This window comes from Ovis aries, chromosome 1 (assembly GCF_016772045.2).
Source record: "Ovis aries strain OAR_USU_Benz2616 breed Rambouillet chromosome 1, ARS-UI_Ramb_v3.0, whole genome shotgun sequence".
Classification (NCBI taxonomy): Eukaryota; Metazoa; Chordata; class Mammalia; order Artiodactyla; family Bovidae; genus Ovis; species Ovis aries.
In genome coordinates this window covers 99004875-99024035 of record NC_056054.1, presented here as the reverse complement: position 1 = coordinate 99024035, position 19161 = coordinate 99004875, and the positions used below count along the sequence as shown (strand labels likewise).

At 39.5% G+C, this 19161-nt stretch overlaps 2 protein-coding genes across 7 annotated transcripts in view; one reads left to right on the top strand and one right to left on the bottom strand.

The window, feature by feature from the left end:
- The window catches only part of PDZK1 (PDZ domain containing 1), a 55233-nt gene extending 43872 nt beyond the window's left edge, over positions 1-11361 (top strand). For all 4 annotated transcript variants that reach the window (XM_012179902.5, XM_012179905.5, XM_060413672.1 and 1 more), the window contains 6 exons: positions 822-958; positions 1802-1997; positions 4170-4366; positions 8264-8488; positions 9170-9463; positions 10879-11361. In XM_012179902.5, the coding sequence (XP_012035292.2) occupies positions 822-958; positions 1802-1997; positions 4170-4366; positions 8264-8488; positions 9170-9463; positions 10879-10932 (1103 nt within the window). In that variant the 3' untranslated portion in view covers positions 10933-11361. The remainder of the gene's footprint in view (positions 1-821; positions 959-1801; positions 1998-4169; positions 4367-8263; positions 8489-9169; positions 9464-10878) is intronic.
- The window catches only part of GPR89A (G protein-coupled receptor 89A), a 48427-nt gene continuing 39211 nt past the window's right edge, over positions 9946-19161 (bottom strand). For all 3 annotated transcript variants that reach the window (XM_004002405.6, XM_060413673.1, XM_060413674.1), the window contains 4 exons: positions 17009-17104; positions 15380-15469; positions 12890-12955; positions 9946-12757 (listed from right to left, as the gene is read on the bottom strand). In XM_004002405.6, coding sequence (XP_004002454.1) covers positions 12551-12757; positions 12890-12955; positions 15380-15469; positions 17009-17104 — 459 coding nt within the window. In that variant the 3' untranslated portion in view covers positions 9946-12550. The remainder of the gene's footprint in view (positions 12758-12889; positions 12956-15379; positions 15470-17008; positions 17105-19161) is intronic.

Below are 19161 nucleotides of genomic sequence, written 5' to 3'. Positions count from 1 at the left end.
AGGGAAGCTTGGCATTTCTCAGAGGTTTATTATCAGTAATATGGTAAAAAAAAGAAAAGAAAGAAAGTAAGAAATTGCAGTTCAGACTATTCGTTTGGCCTTTGTGTAATGTCTGTGGTGAAAGGTTTAAATTAGCTTTATGAAGAAAATGTTTTCTTCAGGACAAACATATAAAAAGGTAACAGGAGAAATGCCAAGTATTTGAGAAAGCAGAGTTTAAATGATTATTTACAAATGGTTTATATAGTCATAATGAAGGTACCCTTTGCCTAGGCTGAAATATTAGTATTTCGACAGCACTGACAGCACTTCTTTAAGAAGCACCTGAATCCTCCTCCCTGCTAATCCAGCCTGACCATATGTGTCTGTGCTTTCCTCTCTTCCTGTGCCTGTGTGCTTTAGCCTGCATCAGTGAGATTTATTCAGTCCACTGGGCTGTGGTAGTTGGTGATAGTTTTAAAGAGGCCAGAACAGAGCAGATGCCGTCTAATTCTACAAATGCAAAGGAAAGGGAGAATGACACAGCGATGCTGAGTGGGCACGATTCGCTGCTTTCTGGTTCAAGAGGCCAGTGCCACTTGCGATTCCTTCTTTGTACTTATTTGGGCTCAGAAATCCTATTCAAATCAATAAAAACCAACTGAGTAATGGCTGTGTCAAGTTTGTGCTATGAGCTCTAATTGTCATTCTGTATCAAAGTCTATCTGAGTTAGTCCTAAAATGCAAAGTTCTAGTTTTATATTATTGGGAGAAAACCCTTTGCTGTTAGACTTTCAGTGTAATGGAGCTGTGACACCTGTCTACCCCCTACTCTCTTTCAGGTAAAACTGGAGTGTACATGACTGATATAAAACCTCAAGGTGTGGCTATGAAAGCTGGAGTGCTGGTTGATGACCACTTGATTGAAGTGAATGGAGAGAATGTAGAGGATGCCAGCCACGAGGAGGTGGTTGAAAAGGTATATCCCAAAGGAGCACTTTCTCGCCTTTAACGTTCACTCTGCTCTCACTGGAAGTGACAGGAAGACAGGAATGGTAGTTTATGATGGGAAGACTGTGATATGGGAAGCTAAACCTTCGTATTAAGAGCCAACGGACTCATTAGTGGTGTAAGCAGTGTTAACATAGGGCTTTGGAATGAGGCCTTTGCTAGTTTCATGTTGTCTTGAAGAAAAGTGTTCTAAAGAACCATTATCTTCTGGATCTTATGTGTAAGTTACTGGAATCACTCTCTAAACTTGTAGTAAATTCGATCTTGAATCAATGTTACTAAAGTGTTTTAATACAAGCTGGAAGATGACTAGTGTGGGTGATGAATATCGAGTTATACATGGGGAGTATCTGATGTGCTATACCCCAAGTCTTATGCCCCAGCAGGATGCACGGAAAACACTCAGAGGTTTTTCTTTGGGGTCATATGGAACCTTGAAAATTGACCAACTGTATCTTTTCTTGGTAGAATGGTATTTCAAAGTAGACCTTTACTTTCTTTTCCAAATTCCTTTCCTAGTCTTCACCTAAGTACCTTTCTGGGTTTTCTGAATTCTGGCTTTCACTTGGGTTCAGTTAGCATCTGTGTGGGTGACGTCATACTTAACAAAGGGAAAAACAACTATATAAGGGAAGATAAATAAATACCAGTGAGGTGGTACAAAACAGTATTACAGCTTAATTAAGCTCAGGACTTACATCCCATATATCCTGTTTAATCTATAGACTGTGTGCCTCAACACAGAAACTTTCCTATTTCCCAGCATCTTTCTTGGAGACTGATGTTGGTCCTCACCTGACTGTTGTTGCAGGTGAAGAAGTCTGGAAGCCGCATCACATTCCTGCTTGTGGACAAGGAAACTGACAAGCACCATAGCGAGCAGAAGATAAAAGTCAAGAGAGAAACAGCCAGTCTGAAACTGCTACCCTGCCAGCCCCGTGTTGTAGAGATGAAGAAGGGAAGCAATGGCTATGGTTTCTACCTGAGGGAAAGCCCAGAACAGAAAGGTAAGGCACTTGAAGAGCAGAAAACTTGGCAGTGTAACCACCCAATTCTTCATCCCAGTCTGACTCCCCAGAGTTCCATTAGGCCCCCCAGCCCCCCATCAGGGTATCCTTAGGTTTTCATAGCAGAATTATAAAGCAGAATTTTGGATCTGAGCAGTAGCATGCCAGTAAATTGGCTCTCTGGGGGGTTAAAAAAAAGCCCTAATTTGTAGTATGTGTTGTTTCGTTGTGGTGTAAATACTCCCACCATGTCTGATTTCAAGCTACAACAGCTGTCATAGAACGCGAAGTTGAGAAGTATTCTCATGAGCTGGTGTGTGACAGCGCCAACATCCCACTAGATCTGAGGCAGGGGTGTGGGTGGGGATCTGGGACATGAATAGAACCAGGAGTCTTTCTGATTCCCTGTAATTCAGTAAGAATTAAGGTCCTCCTACACAAGCTGAATACATTACGAAAAAAAAAAATGTAGGTTCAGGCCATGAAAACTTATTCACCCAGAATTACCATTTTCTTTCCATCATATATATTTACATTAATTTATGAAACATTAATTTGACTCATATGGTATAAAAACATCCTCAGGATCTTTGAGAATATCAAATGAATGTGATAAGAATTCTTCAGTCAAGAAGACCCCTATTTACTAGAGGAGATAAGACATATATGTCCATAACTGAAGGTAGATGGTAAGAAACATCTTAAAACAGGGCAGGTAAGATACTATGGAAATTCAATGCTGGAGCGAGTTTTTCCTCACGAAAAAGGTATTGGGAGGCCTCAAAGTAAAGGTAGCACTTGAGCTCTGGCTTTATAGTATGAATAGAATTTAGGCAAGTTGATGGGGTAGGGACAGATAAGTCCAATCCATGAAGACAGGATTGCGTGAATAAAGCAGGAAGACACAGGCTCAGTTTGATTGCTATTTAAAGTGTAGCACAGAAAATCAAGTTAGAAAGGTCAGTCGGAGAGACATATGATGGACTGTTAGTGCATGCTGAGGAGTTTAGACTTATTTTCAGAGTTAGTGGGGAGTTATTTTTTGAACAGTGTGAGAGAGAAGAAAAATTAAACCTACATTGTCTTGCGGGCTTTACACATCTCAATTACTCCTAATAATTTTGTAAGAATTGCTGAAACTGGGGACTTGAAGAAGATACAACAATTTTTATATGGTCAAATAGTTCTAGTACAGCTAGAATCAAAATTAGGTCTGTTTAGTTCCAAAGCTCACATTCACGCTGTCATGCTGGGGAGTGACTCGCTCAGACGGTGCATCAAGATGAATCTGAAGGCAGGTCTGTACTGGAGAAGGCAAACAAGGAGGGGAGAGCAGCTGGTAAGGTAGCAGGTTAGGAAGAATTCAAGGCAGGAATGAATACAAACTGCATTTCAGGTGGAGGAACTAGGGCTCCAGAAGAGATGTGTAAAAATATTAAGGTAGCACTGAAGGACTTGGCTGATTAGACACAGGGAGTGGATGCTGAGGAAGAATCATGCTACCTGTCAGTGACAGGAGGATGGTGCTCCCACTAACGGGTGACCAAGAGATGCCAAGCAACTAGCTGGAAAAGTGAAATTGGAGCTTGTTAAAACTGTATGAGGGTCAAAAAAAAATTAAGGGTGAGAGATCTGAAGGTTTCTGGTGAAGATGGTTCAATTCCTGAAGACTCAACACCCATCTGTGTGGCACGCACTCACAGATCCATTCACAACTGAATTTGCCCAACTGCTACTAAAAGGCTAGCTTGGGTTTCCTGGGGTCTGAATTCTTTGGTTTTGTTCACCATTCTTCCCATCCTCTCCTCCCCTTTTTTTATGGCTTAGCTTCTACATAAGCATACAAGTATGCACACTGATTTCCTGGGACTTTGCTGACCCTTACTGCTTAGCATGCTGTTTTGCCAAGATTGAATCCCAAACACTTTTAGTAATAACATTCTTTTCTTTAAGACTCTCATTATTAATGACTGGGTTTATTCCTAGAATGAGTTCTGACCAAAGAGCGAGGTGGATAGGATGTGTATAGATATCCTAGTGGGAAGGAGTTGTACTCAGCATGCCTTTTATATCTATTTTATAAAGGCTTTAGGCCCCAGCAGAAATCCCCCAGTTTGTTTTCTATGGATCTTTCTGGTAATTCTATTTAAATTTTTTTTGGGGGGTGGGTAGGTCAAATCATCAAGGACATAGATTCCAAAAGTCCAGCAGAAAAGGCTGGCTTGAAGAACAATGACCTGGTGGTTGCTGTCAATGGCAAGTCTGTGGAGTCCCTTGATCATGACACTGTGGTGGAAATGATTAGAAAGGGTGGAGATCAGACCTCTCTGCTGGTGGTAGACAAAGAGACAGACAACATATATAAACTGGTAAGTAATACAAGGTCACATATTCATGAATTAAGGTTGGGTCCATTCACTCACACCCTCAAACTTTGGTTAAGTTACCACTTTGATCTTCATACTGGAAGAGGCATAACAATCATCATTAAGGCTGTACTGAAGCTCAAATTGGTAGATAAGAGAATGTGATGGGTTCATGAGGTTTAAGTCCTTGGAAATAAGATTTTTGAAAGAATTTGCAAATGTAACTGCAGAATTTCTCTTGGTGACCTAGGAAAAATCTATGAACAATAGCCTGGAAATAAACAGATGTAGTCCTAACTTTCCCAAATAGGGAATGACTGGATTTTAATCTGTAGACCAATGTGTTCTACCAATCCCATGTAAAAGCCTAAAGAAAGTGAAAGTGAAGTTGGTCAGTAGTGTCCCGACTCTGCGACACCATGGACTGTAGCCCACCAGTCTCCTCCATCCATGGGATTTTCCAGGCAAGAGTACTGGAGTGGGGTGCCATTTCCTTCTCCAGGGGATCTTCCTGACCCAGGGATTGAACCTGGGTCTACTGCATTATAGGCAGATGCTTTCCCATCTGAGCCAGAAGGGAAGTCCACAGGGACTAGTTTATAAACCCTTAGCAAGGGAGTAGAAACATAGATTCACCAAGACCAAGCTGTGTCAAACTAACCTTATTTCCTTTTATCTCTTAGTCACAATAGCTATTGTCTACATATTTTAAAGTTTTTTTTAAATAACACTTTGATCACAAGAACTGAGGTTCACTCTAGCTTAGCAGACATTCAGGGGCCTTCTAAAGTATCATCTGCCTTGTTGGGTGTTGGTCACAAAAATGAACCAAGATGAACTTGTTCTATGTGATATACAATAGAAGCATCCAAAGGCATATAAATGATATAGAGGGAGGAATATTATGGGTGGTAGAATTAGCCTCCTTCAGATTAAAAAATCCTGAAGCTTAGAGAGACTAAGTGATTGGCTAAACTCACTCATTTTAGCAAAGACTGAAGTCAGTATTTGAAAGCAAGTTTTAATTATGCCATACTCTCTCCCAGCACATTTTGAATAGATATTTCAAGACCTTTGTGTAAAGAAGACTAACGAGTGAACTGGATGATAGAAAAATTAATGGGTTTTTAGCTAGTTGAACAACCATACCTAAGAGTACTTGATACTGGACCAAATGTCAACCCGAACAGACTCTAACAGCATGCTGTTTGTTCCTAAGCTAGCATATTATTAAATGTGGATGGAGACATGGAAAACATATTTAATATACTTAAATCATACAGATGACTTAACGTGTTGATGGATAATTACTAGAGACTAGTATTTAAAATATCAAGATAGAAGAATAGTCAAGATAGAAGAATAAAAACTAGTAAGTTTAAAGTTTAATCAGGAATATATTTCAAGTACTAAACTAACTTAAAAGTAAATTGTATAAACACCAAATGGTGAGGTCTGAACTGATGACTATAGAAAAAAGTACAGAAAACTTGATGACACTCTAAGTAGCTGCCCCTACCCAAAAACCTCAATTTAAAGTTACATTAATTGACACTTGGCTTTTGAAGATGATAGTATTACTGTTCTGAGTTGATCAGACTGTACCTGAAATTACCAGTAATGTAATTTTGGGTAAATAACCCTCCCTGTGCCTGTTTCTTTCATTGTAAGGTAGGTGTATCTATGGCAAAGGGTAGTTCTTAAGTGTTATATGAGTAAATCAACAATGAGCCCAGTCCTGGCAACCTCACTTTAGGCCAGTGTCAAGAAAGGTAACCAGGGAATAGGTTTTGTAAGACATTATGTGAATATTTAGTTTGAATAACCATAGGTTTGGGGGAAGAAAGGAAAACATTGTCAAGAATTTAAAAGGCTAAATGGTAACTATGTAAGGTAACGGATCTGTGTTAATTAACTTGATTGTGGTAATCATTTCACAATGTATATGTCTAGCGAATCATGATGTGTACACCTCAAACATATGCAGCTGTAACTGTCAATTATACATTGTTAGAGCTGGGAAGATACATGAAGCAAAAGCTGATGAGATTGAAGAGAAATACAATTCTACAATGATAGCTGGAGACTTCAATAGCCCATTCTCAATACTGGATAGAACGACCAGACAGAAGTAAGGAACTAGAGGACTTGAACAATGCAAACCAGCTAGATCTAAGTCATACACAGAACACTCTACCCAACAGTGGAATACACATTCTTCTCAAGTGCACATGGGATAGTCCTCAGAATAGACCATGTGCCAGGCCACAAATCAAGTCACAAGAGCCAAAAGATGGAACCAACCCAAGTGTCCATTGACAGATAAATGGATTTAACACAAATAACACACACACACACGAATTTGAAAGGCTATTACATGTGGGAAATAGACTTATTTTTGACGTGTCCTATGGGGCACAGCTTCACCAAATAGAGAAGGCATAAGGAGCTAGCTTTTGGCTTAAAGACAACCAAAGGTACCAGGAAAAAGCTTTGCAGAGTGGGAAGCTCCCAGATGGAGGAAAAAATCAAACAGAAGTCAGAAGGTCACTACAGTAGCTGCTGTAAAGGGAATTCAGGCATCAAGTCCTCTTCATGCATGCTCCTTTATGTGCTTGCTGAGTTGCATCCGACTCTTTGCAACCCCATGGACTGTAACCTGCCAGGATCTTCTGTCCATGGTATCTTCCAGTCAAGAAAATGAGTGAGTTGCCATTTCCTCCTCCAGGGCATCTTCCCAACCGAGGGATCAAACCTGCTTCTTCTGTGTCTCCTGTACAAGCAGGCAGGTTCTCTATCACTAGCACCACCTGGGAAGTCCCAAGTCCTTTCCAATGCCTCCAATGACTTAACTATAATTTTAATGTTTTGATTAATATGAGAGAAATTGGATCTAAAAAGATGCCTGTCTCCATTCTCTTCCTCCCTCTTCTCTCCTAGAGTAAGTTCCATAGGTGGGTAGGTGCATGATGGTTGGATCTTTGATATATATATCAGTGAATAAAACAAACACCTAGACCAGTTCTTGGCACATACCAGACACCCAAATATTCGAATGAAGAATGAGTAAAGACTCATCACTGCCCTCTGCCTCAAGATTAGCTGCTACTGCCAGATACAGTTGATCTGTAGTGATAGCAGAAGTATTTTTGCATGTGATGAGTCATTCTGACAGTTTCCCACATTTTAAAGAGAAAGAAATGTGGGAAGATTTGCAAGTATAGCATTGAAAGATCTGAGGTTCACTGAATTGGGTAAGTAGGAGATTCTGTGCTGGTGCTACTCTTTAACATTTTTTTAACTTTAGGTTGTGCTGGGTTGTGGTGTGCGGGCTGCTCACTGTGGTGGCCTCTCTTGTTGTGGAGCACAGGCTGGAGCACACGGGCTTCAGTAGCTGCAGCTTGCGGACTCAAGAGAGCACAGACTTGAGTAGTTGTGATGAACAGGTTTAGTTGCCCTGAGGCAGGCAGGATCTTCCTGGACCGGGGATCAAACCCATGTCTCCTGCACTGGCAGAAGGATTCTTATCCACTGTATCATCAGGGAAGTCCTGTGCTGCTGCTACTCTTGTTTAGAAAGGAAGATGTGGTCACTATCATGGAATCAGAATAAACTAGCAGTTCTGTTAGATTTGGATCCTTGTACAGAATTCTGTACTGCTCTTATTTTATGTGTATGTACATTTGCTTACATGTTTATGCTCATTATTCTGTAACTAAGTTCAATCTTCCTTTATACCTTTTCTGTTTGGGGTAGTAGAGATATTTTACAGCTCTCAACCAGATGTATCTGGGAGAGGAGTGGAACATAGAGGATGCCTTATAAATTAAACCAGCACATTTAATAAAGTGTAAATTCTCATACTTATCATTAATGTTTTTTCCACTTTATTTTCAAAAGGCTGGCTTTTCTCCGTTCTTCTACTATCAAAGCCAAGAGCTGCCTAATGGTTCTGTCAAGGAGGCTCCAGCTCCTACTCCTGCTCCTCTGGAGGTCTCAAGCCCGGAAGCTACCGAGGAAGTAGGAGACCATAAGCCTAAACTCTGCAGGCTGGCTAGAGGTGAAGATGGCTATGGCTTTCACTTAAATGCGGTTCGGGGTCAGCCAGGCTCATTCGTCAAAGAGGTATGGTGAGCTGGTTGCAGCAGCCCAGTGAACACAGCCACAGTGAGGAGGGCCTCGGTTTCTCCCACTCACTAATGGCTCAGGAAAAAGATTACACCAAAGGCCTACACTGAGTGTCTCACTTGGGTTCACGTAAATACTGGTCTCATACCCTTTAAGATAGCTAAGAGTACATCAAAGTTCACATCATTTGTTTCTGAAACATTTGTGTGTCTCTTTAGACATTTCAAATTAAACAGAGTTGACATGACTGTAGTTGATAGTCACTACTAATAACTCTTGTCTGGGAGTAATACTTGTTTGCTTCTGTGTGGCTGGCATAATGCCACCCTGCAGGGACTGACAGAAAACTATCTCTGTAGCTCTCAAGTTGGGAATGAAGAAGGGGGACCTATGGAATCTAATGCCTTCACCCTGGAAAGCACTGTATGAAAGATACACAATAGGATAGTCAACCATTGTGAACACTATTCTTTTGAGTAGCGCTTGTGAAATTGTAGCTTTCATAAGCAGAAAGCATTAGGGCACCATTTTAAACTTCCGTACCTCAAGGGGAAATGTCTGTATTCTCAACATGACTGAGAATAAATTCTCAAAGCCCTCACCTCTCCTCTGAAGAACTGCTAGCCTAACACTCTGTGGTCTCCGCCTGGAAGTGGTAACGCAGAACTCTGCTCACAGGTGCAGAAGGGCGGCCCTGCTGACCTGGCGGGGCTGGAGGACGAGGACGTCATCATTGAGGTGAATGGAGTGAACATGCTGGATGAGCCCTATGAGAAGGTGGTGGACAGAATCCAGAGCAGTGGCAAGACTGTCACACTGTTAGTCTGTGGAAAGAAGGCCTATGATTATTTTCAGGCTGAGAAAATTCCTATCGTTTCCTCCATGGCTGATCCACTGGAGGACGACCCGGATCCTGATGAAGGCAGGCTGGAAGAATCAGAGCAAGACTCACATACGGCAGAACGAGAACGAGTGAGTGGTGATGCATCGCTTATAGTGATCTAACTAACCAGAGCATGGTAACGCCCTTAACAAGTGCACCATGTATCTACGTTTACCACAGGTCTCCTAAAACACCAGAAAATTACAGTGTAAAGAGAACTAGCAAATTCAGTTACCATGGCTGAGAGGAGGTAGTTTAAGAATAAACTTATTTTTCACAGCATGGAGTTGACAGTAACTTATCAAAATTATAATGAAAACACCAGAAGAACCCAAATCAGACTATTTACATACAAATTCTGGAATTGCCATTTATCACTCTTGGGTAATAGGCTGGGTGATTTGCCAGCCTTGGGTAACAGAAAATAATGGATTTATTCTCTGTGCCTCAGTTTCCCCACCTATAAAACAAAGATAATTGGTAGGATTGTTATCAGGATATAGTAAGACTTTTAAGTCTTTGAACAGTGCCTGGTTCATGGTGAGCATGAGAATGAATGGTGGTGGTTAGAGACAATATTCTTTTTAAAATAATGGCAAGTATTCAAGTTTCATTACTGGGGAAGAATAAACATTATCCTGTTTGTATTTCATTTAGATAAATTCCTTGACAAGTCTCAATTTCTCTTCATAGATGAACTTGAGGTCTGAAAGTAAACTATCCAAGTGCATAAAGGAAATGTATGACAAAGCCAAGACTCTAAATAAAAGTTTTACATTTTTTTTCATTACATTATTTCTGCATATTGGTAATCTAAAAAGCAAATACTCAGTTTTAATGAATACAAGCTGTCTTAGTCTGTTTGGGCTGCTAAACAAAATACCATAGACTTGGTGGCTTACAAACAACAAACATGTATTTTTCACAGTTGTGGAGGTTCAGAAGCCCAAGATCGCGGCACTGGCAGATTCAGGGTCTAGTGAAGGTGCTCTTCCGGGTTGCAGACTGCTGACTTCTGGCTTGCCTTCACAGGGCAGAAGGAACTAAGGATTCTGGGAGGCCACTTATAAAGGCCTAATCTGAGTCATGAGAGCTCTGCCCTCCTGACCTAATCACCTCCTCATCACCTTGGGAAACAGGATTTCAACCTCTGCACTTTGGGGAGATACAAACATGCAGACCATAGCATACATGTTGCCATTGACCTTGTATCCTGTATTGTTTCACAGAGAAAGTATTCTAGATGTCTTTAAAAAAATTCTATAATAACTCTATAGAAAGTCAATTGTACTATGCTAGTTTATAGAAAAGAAATATGTATATACATACATATTAAAAGGAATGTGTCAGGGTCGAACAGCAAGCTGGAAATGAATCCAAGTGCAAAATTCTGGTCACCAAGCTTCTTCTTCCTGACTCAAGAGGTGCAAATCTAAAACAGACCATCCGTCTCCTTAAGCTCACACTCTTACCACTTACACATCCTCTGTTTTCTTTTGCACAGGCCCACAGTACAGCCTCTCATTCTTCTTCCAATTCTGAAGACACAGAGATGTGATGAGAGCCAGCACTGGCTTTGGCTGACAGCTGTTTCTGGGTATTTAATAGGAATCCTTTCCCAAGGAATGAGCTGACATCCGTTTACTGTCTTTGTTTGAGAAGAACTCCTTGGAAACCAGTTCATCACATGTGATTGTCTTCTGCTGTCATCGGTCTCAGGGGTGGCTACTGCAAAGAGCTTATTTATGGCCAACTTAGGAAAAGTTAATATACGAGCCAGATGCTTTTCATGCGATCTCTTCCAACCTTCAACTTAACTACTCTTCTCTGTTTGATCTTATTTCTTCTATAGGTTCCCAGAGCACCAAAGATGATTCATAAATCTGTATATGTGAGAACTGCTAATTAACGTATCTGAGCAGATAAGCCTATTAAAACTATGCTTTTGTAAGAATGTTGTTGCTGAAATAAATGCCATTAAAAATGCCTTTTGAGTATGCTTGAATTTTTTCTGTTGGCTAATAGAACCTTAACAGTGCTTTTGTTTCTGGTAAACTTTTTATGTTTTAACCTTCATTTTGCCTCTAGAAACCCCCAACACAACAAAACTCAGAATAAGATCTCAATAACAAAGAGAGACTTCCTGGTAATAAAATTCAAGACTTTCTTAAATTGAATTTTTGAGTGTCCTACAAATTTTCCAAAAGCTTCCTATTACAGATGAAGACATTGAGCCTTAGGATAGGAAAGTGACCTATTCCAGTTAAGTTATTCATTGTTTTACCCCACAACTCCACAAATGGCAGATGCAAAGAAAAAATGAAATATCATCAGTGACTTGAATTTAGAGTAATTCACTCTTAAATAATACTAGTAAAGTGAAAGTGAAAGTTGCTCAGTCGTGTCTGACTCTTTGTGACCCTATGGATTATACAGTCCGTGGAATTCTCCAGGCCAGAATACTGGAGTGGGTAGCCTTTCCCTTCTCCAGGGGATCTTCCCAACCCAGGGATCGAACTGAGCTGAAGGGAAATCAAGAAAAATGTCATACTCTGAAGTCTGTCTCGGTACACTCTATTTCAGTTGCATACCACTCCTTCCCCAGCATAGATGAACTTTTGGTTATTTGAAGGGTGAAGGGGATGGGGAGGAGGGCTGGGATGCTGACTTAGACCACACAAGCAATAATACCAAGCTATCCCTGACAGAATGACAGTAAGGCCCAAGTGTTAACAATCTCTGATTTTAATGATAGTCAATCTCAAGGGAAACTCATAACCTCCTCCATGGGATCCTTGATTTAAACAGAATCTCAAGTGTTTAACCAGCTACCTTACATTTCTCTTACCCAAGAATTCCAGTGTATTTTCTCCCTTTAGCTTCTTGGCTCCTTTTAGCCCCACCACCTGGCACACTCTACCAGCCTCAAACCAAACAGGGTACTCTTGGTTGAGTGCTAGCTTGAGTTACTTCTCTCTCTCTCTCATACAAATGAGAAGCTGAAGCTACTCATGATTACAGTATCATCTGAGGACGAAGGCATAAGCTGCAGGTAGAATATGCTACCACAGCACTATGTTGTTTTAAAAATGTTAGGCCCTGGCCCCTCCAGTTTTTCCCTCTTATATCCAAATTCTGACACCACTGGCTTGTAGCAGTCTGTAATAGGCATGAGTTCAAGGTGCCATATGCTTCTCTGGTGCCTGTTTGTGGGCCAGATAGAGGAAGAGTATGCTGGAGAGAGCACTGACCAGGAAGATGACATCAAACCAACGGTGATAGAAGTTGAACTGCAGCTCTCCAAGGACTTCGGTGATGATGGTGCGGTACTCCAGAGGCATGCTCATTCGGATCAGCAGCACAGATGAGACGAAGTACATGCCCTGTAGGTCAAATGAATCCAGAAGGGACTTTGAATGCAGTGACAGACAAAGGAAATAGTTAAAATATTAAAAAGCATGAAACATTTCTGATATTTTACAGCTCTAGACATAAAGCTAGTTCATTAAACTTACCATAATCTGTGCTAATAGCAGGACAATGACATTGGAGGATTTACTGCTGGAGATGGCATAAAAGAACTGTCAAGAAAGGGAGGAAAGATGATTATACAGTACTTCTAGATTCCTGTGTCAAAAACATTAAGTAGCATGTAAATAAAAGTGTTTTTTCCATGCCACCATCTTGTGTAGAACCGTTCATAAGATTAAGGCTATAAATAAGACATTTAAACAGACTGCCCCCAAAGGATCCACTTATAGTTTTCCCATACGGGTAAGTATGGGAAAATATCACGACAAGATGCTTTGTAGGAAGCATCACTACTAGTGATGCTTTGTAGGAAGCATCATGTGAACAAAGCTAGTGGAGGTGATGGAATCCCAGTTGAGCTATTTCAAATTCTGAAAGATGATGCTGTTAAAGTGCTGCACTCAATATGCCAGAAAATTTGGAAAACTCAGCAGTGGCCACAGGACTGGAAAAGGTCAGTTTTCATTCCAATCCCAAAGAAAGGCAATGCCAAAGAATGCTCAAACTACTGCACAATTGCACTCATCTCACACGCTAGTAAAATAATGCTCAAAAGTCTCCTAGCCAGACTTCAACAATACATGAACTGTGAATTTCCAAATGTTCAAGCTGGATTTAGAAAACACAGAGGAACCAGAGATCAAATTGCCAACGTCTGTCAGATCATAGAAAAAGCAAGAGAGTTCCAGAAAAACATCTGATTTATTGATTACACCAAAGCCTTTGACTGTGTGGATCACACCAAACTGGAAAATTCTTCAAGAGATGGGAATACCCAGAACACTACCTGCCTCCTAAGAAATCTGTATGCAGGTCAAGAAGTAACAGTTAGAAGCAGACATGGAAAAACAGACTGGTTCCAAATTGGGAAAGAAGTACGTCAAGGCTGTATACTGTCACCCTGCTTATTTAACTTCTATGCAGAGTACATCAAGCAAAAGGCCAGGCTGGATGAAGCATAAGCTGGAATCAAGACTGCTGGGAGAAATATCAATAACCTCAGATATGTAGATGACACCACCCTTATGGCAGAAAGTGAAGAGGAACTAAAGAGTCTCTTGATGAAAGTGAAAGAGAAGAGTGAAAAAGCTGGCTTAAAACTCAACATTCAAAAAACTAAGGTCATGGCATCCAGTCCCATCACTTCATGGCAAATAGATGGAGAAACAGTGAAACAGATCCAAAATCACTGCAGAGAGTGACTGCAGCCATGAAATTAAAAGATGCTTCCTCCTAGGAAGAAAGCTATGACCAACCTAGACAGCAAATTAAAAAGCACAGACATTACTTTGCCAAAAAAGGTTCATCTAGTCAAAGCTTTGGTTTTTCCAATAGTGATGTATGGATATGAGAGTTGGACCATAAAGAAAGCTGAGCACTGAAGAATGGATGCTTTTGAACTGTGGTGTTGGAGAAGATGCTTGAGAGTCCCTTGGACTGTAAGGAGATCAAACCAGTCAATCCTAAAGGAAATCATTCCTGAATATTCATTGCAAGGACTGATGCTGAAACTGAATCTCCAATACTTTGGCCACTTGATGCAAAGAGCCGACTCATTAGAGAAGACCCTGATGCTGGGCAAGACCGAGGGCAGGAGAAGGGGGCGACAGAGAATGAGATGGTTGGATGACATCACCGACTCAATGGACATGAATCTGAGCAAACTCCAGGAGATAATGAAAGACAGGGAAACCTGGTATGCTGCAGTCCATGGGGTTGCAAAGAGTCAGACAGGAATTAGCGACTGAACTGAACTGATATGGGTAAGTTGGTGGGTTTAAGTATTATAATGTGAAAAGATTCCCGCTTACCAGAAACCATGTGATACATATGATTTTAGCATCATTATATAACATTAAAGCAAATTATACCAGGCCACTCCAAGCCCCTGTAGTTGTTTCTGGGCTCCTGAGCTCTTCCTAAAATTGTTCTGAATGCTTGCAGAGCCCTTTCCCCCTCCCAACCTCTTCACTCCTTTCAATTCAACAGCTCTTAGATTCTGAAATCCCACCTCTTCTACCAGAGAATTTACCTTCCAGTTCCATGAAACCTTCCTATGCTGATCAGAAAACTGCCCAACATTCAGCTTCTCCTACTTCCATATTCTCTTCACAAGCAACTCTCCCAGTTATTCGTCTCACCTCAAACACTACCTCATTTATTCATTCCAACCATCTGCTCAGCGTCTACCATGCGCCAGGTTCTGTTCCAGATGCTAGTGACACATCAGTGCATGAAACGTACTGTGATCTCATTCTGTGGCCTTTGGTAACTACTTATCTGTCCGGTGTATGATGTAAATACATTATCATCAATTTATGTGCTAGTCTAACTTTTTTTTTTATTCTGTGGCATGTCTTTTACAAATTTGTAGTTGTTAAGATCTCAGAAGGCAGAAATCTTAATTAGGTAAAGTTATCTCACAGTGCCATGTAATGTAATTAACTACTTTTCAACTCCATGATACAACCTACCTTGGTAAGAGTGATCAGCAGTCCTCTGATAGATGTGACTATGATTATTCCGACCAGAATGAAGGAAATGTGTTGGGACCAGAACTTCACCTGTCAAGGCAAAAGGAAGAAAAAATATTTGTTAAATCTCTGTTCAGAGAGATGGGAAAGCTAAGATGACACATTATTATCACTTATGCAACTGTGAGAGGGAACTTCATTAGTGAGTAAGTGGCAATAAAAACATGTATACGAAGACTTCAGTGGGTATCTTAATTAGCAGACCTAAAACTTAAGACAGAAGACAGCAAGTGCAGTGAAGTGATGAAAATAATACTAATAAATCAGAAGAAACACAAAGCCAATAACATAGCTTCAAGTAAAAAGCATGAATTAAAAAGAAACTAAATAGCAGCCTGATAATTTTTAATATTTGTGAATGACAGTTCTCTGATCACCCAAAACTTAAATAATAATAAAGTATGTAGACATTCTCAGCTATGGTCTAGGAAGTAGTTGACCTTTATTTGAATCACAGGATGATACCTTTTTCTTCTCTTGGATTGCTTCAGAGAGAGAAGCAGCTGTGATACCCTGTGCTTGATTCAAGGCTGAAAGGCATCAGAGGGGAGCTGTACTGCCAACATCTGAGAGATGTTATTCAGATTTATGAAATGTGGAGTGATGTGTAGATGGGCTACAGAAGGAACACATATACATACACAGAAACTAGCCCTAGAAAGCACTGACAGGAAGGGCATTTCTAAAAATTCACCCCAGTAAAAAAATTTTTAAAGGAAAATACATATGAAATATGAGTGAAGCATGCTTTACCATATAATTTATATACTACATGAAGGAAAGAAACCATGCTCCTTCACATGAAAAAGGATATACTGTTGATTTATCATCTAAGAAATGTGTGCCTTGAGTTGTTTCTCAAGGACTGGAGCTCAATTTGCTCAGGTGTATTTTCATTTTAGCCAGCTACCAGGGGCATGTCCATCTGAGGGTTATCATACAAACTATGGCCAGGATCGCAGAACAACTAAATGGCACTCATAAGGACTAAGAATGTGACACTGGTTTTAGTACCAAAGTGCAGCTAGAATCACTGGCCATATAAATACCTGGAAAATACACTATTCTACAAATAAAGGCATTAAATTGGGACAAGACTGTCCCAATTATAAAACAGGTAGAAGATTAAAAAAAAATTTGTGCACAGGTGAGTTAACCATTTTTAGCTCAAAGCCCATATGAATTGATAGATAATTTTTTATAGCAGAAATCATTTTAGTTCTAACACAAAACCACTAATTAGTAGTTAATTTTATACCAGAGGAATCAAAGGTGAGTTATATGTTTGAAGATAACATCAAGTATCACAGACAGAAGTATTTGAATATTTGGTAGGGAGAAGCTGGAGAGTGGTAGCTGTGACTGAGAAGAGAAGGAACTGTAGAAATGATCACTACCCATGAAAATAATAATCGCCAGTCATTAGTTATGGTTTTAGGCCCTTTACGAATCTGCCATGTGAATATTCCAAAACATAGGAGAGGGAGAAGAATGAAAGCAGAAACAAGTACCTAGAGTAAGGACATAGAATCTAAACATAACAAACAAAGATTTTGATATAATTCTTACATCAAATTGGATCCCCAGATAATTCACAGTGATTTCAATGCCTCTTGTGACTGGATCAGTTTTCCCCACTCGGTCAAAAACGATATTGATGGTTGCCTACAGAGACACAGACCTTTACATTAGAGCATCTCAAAAATCAGTTTCAAAAAATGATTCAAAATAATGAATCACCAAGTGTTTCTTACAGGTGGATATTCCTAAAAGTGCAATTCTACTTTCAATCTAAATCGTACATAAGAAATCTATTTTGGCTATTCATACATTGGCAAACAAAAGTCCCTATCTACGCTATCTTTCTTTTCTGTAGAGTGTAAAGGAGGATAAGGCTATGACATATACACCTCAATTTATTAGGATCCAGAAAGGTAACATTCTGGTAAAACACAAGGTAAGAGAATCAAGTGATTCCAGGGTCATTCGCTATGGTTGTTTTCTGAAAGCTCTAATAGCAATCACTAAAACAACAAGGAGAGTTATTATAGCTGACGAGCCAATAAAAATCAAATGGAATTATGAAAAACAATCGATTAATCCAAAAGAAGAAAGACAAAAGAAAAAAGAACACAAAACAAATAAAAACATACAGCAACAGGGTTGCTCAACCATAACAATAACACATTGACTATAAGTGGTTTACTACTGTATAGCACATGGAACTCAGTATTATGTGGCCTGGATGGAAGGTGAGTTTGGAGAGAATGGACATATGTATATGTATGGCTGAGTCCTTTTGCTGTTCACCTGAAATTATCACAATATTGTTTGTTAATTGGCTATACTCCAGTACAAAATAAAAAAGTTTAAAAAACATATAAATGGTCTAAACCAGAGGTTGGCAAACTCTGCCACGGTCATATGACTGTGTAGATAAATGGACCTGGCTGTGTTCCAATCAAACTTTTTAAATAAAAGCAGGTGGTGGCTGGATTTGGCCTAGGGGTTGCAGATGGCTGACTCCTGGTCCAAATATGACAAATAAATGGCAGAGACCATTAGATTAGATATAAAAGCAAGCAGTTTACAAGAAGCCCACTTTAAATATAAAGATACAAATAGGTTAAAACTACAAGCATGGAAAAAGATTTATTATGCTAATGATAATCAAAAGAAAGCTGGAATGTCTATATTAATATCAGACAAAGTAGACTTTATAGCAAAATAATGTTGCCAGAGACCAAAAGGGTCATTTCATAATAATAAAAGAATCATTTCATCAAGGGGTACATAGTGACCCTACATGACATACATGAAGAAAAAAATGATATAATTAAAAAAAGGCAAATCCACAACAATAGGTGGAAATTTCAACACCCCTCTCTCAATAAACAAGCATCAGAAAATCAGTAAGAGTACAGAAAAACTTAACGGTATTATCAATCAACTTGACCTAAGTGAGACCTGTAGGCTATTCCACCCAACCAGAGTAGAATACACTTTCCATTCAAGGGCACAAAGAACATTAACCATGGCTGACCATATTCTGGGCCAGAAAACAAGCCTCAAGAGACTTAAAAAGATTCAAATCATACAAAATATGTTCTCAGACCACATGAAATTAAATTAGAAAAGTATTTACAGAAAGATATTCAGAAGATGCCCAAATATTTTATAATGTACTTCTAAATAACCGACTAGTTAAAGAAGAAATCAGAAAGTATTTTGAACTGAATGAAAATAAATATAAACCTATCAAAAAAGTTGCATGTGTGAGATACAAATAAAATAGTGCTTAGTAAGAAATTTGTAGCATTAAAATGCCTATATTTAAATAAAGTTTCAAGTTCAATGATCTTAGCTTCCTCTTTAAGAAATCAGAAAAAGAAGACACCCAAAAAAGCAGCAGAAGAAAAATAATAAAGATCAGAGCAGAAATCAATGAAGTAGAAACCAGAAAAATAGAGAAAAATCAATTAACCCAGATGCTGGTTCTTTGAAAAGTTTAATAAAATCGATAAACTTCTATCCAAATTGATCAGGAAAAAAAAGAATGAGAGATATCAATTCACATCCACCAAAATATTGAAAGATATACCCAATTGAAGGCAGAGTTCCAAAGAATGGCAAGGAGAGATAAGAAAGCCTTCTTAAGTGAACAATGCAAAGAAACAGGAAAACAATAGAATGGGAAATACTAGAGATCTCTTCAAGAAAAT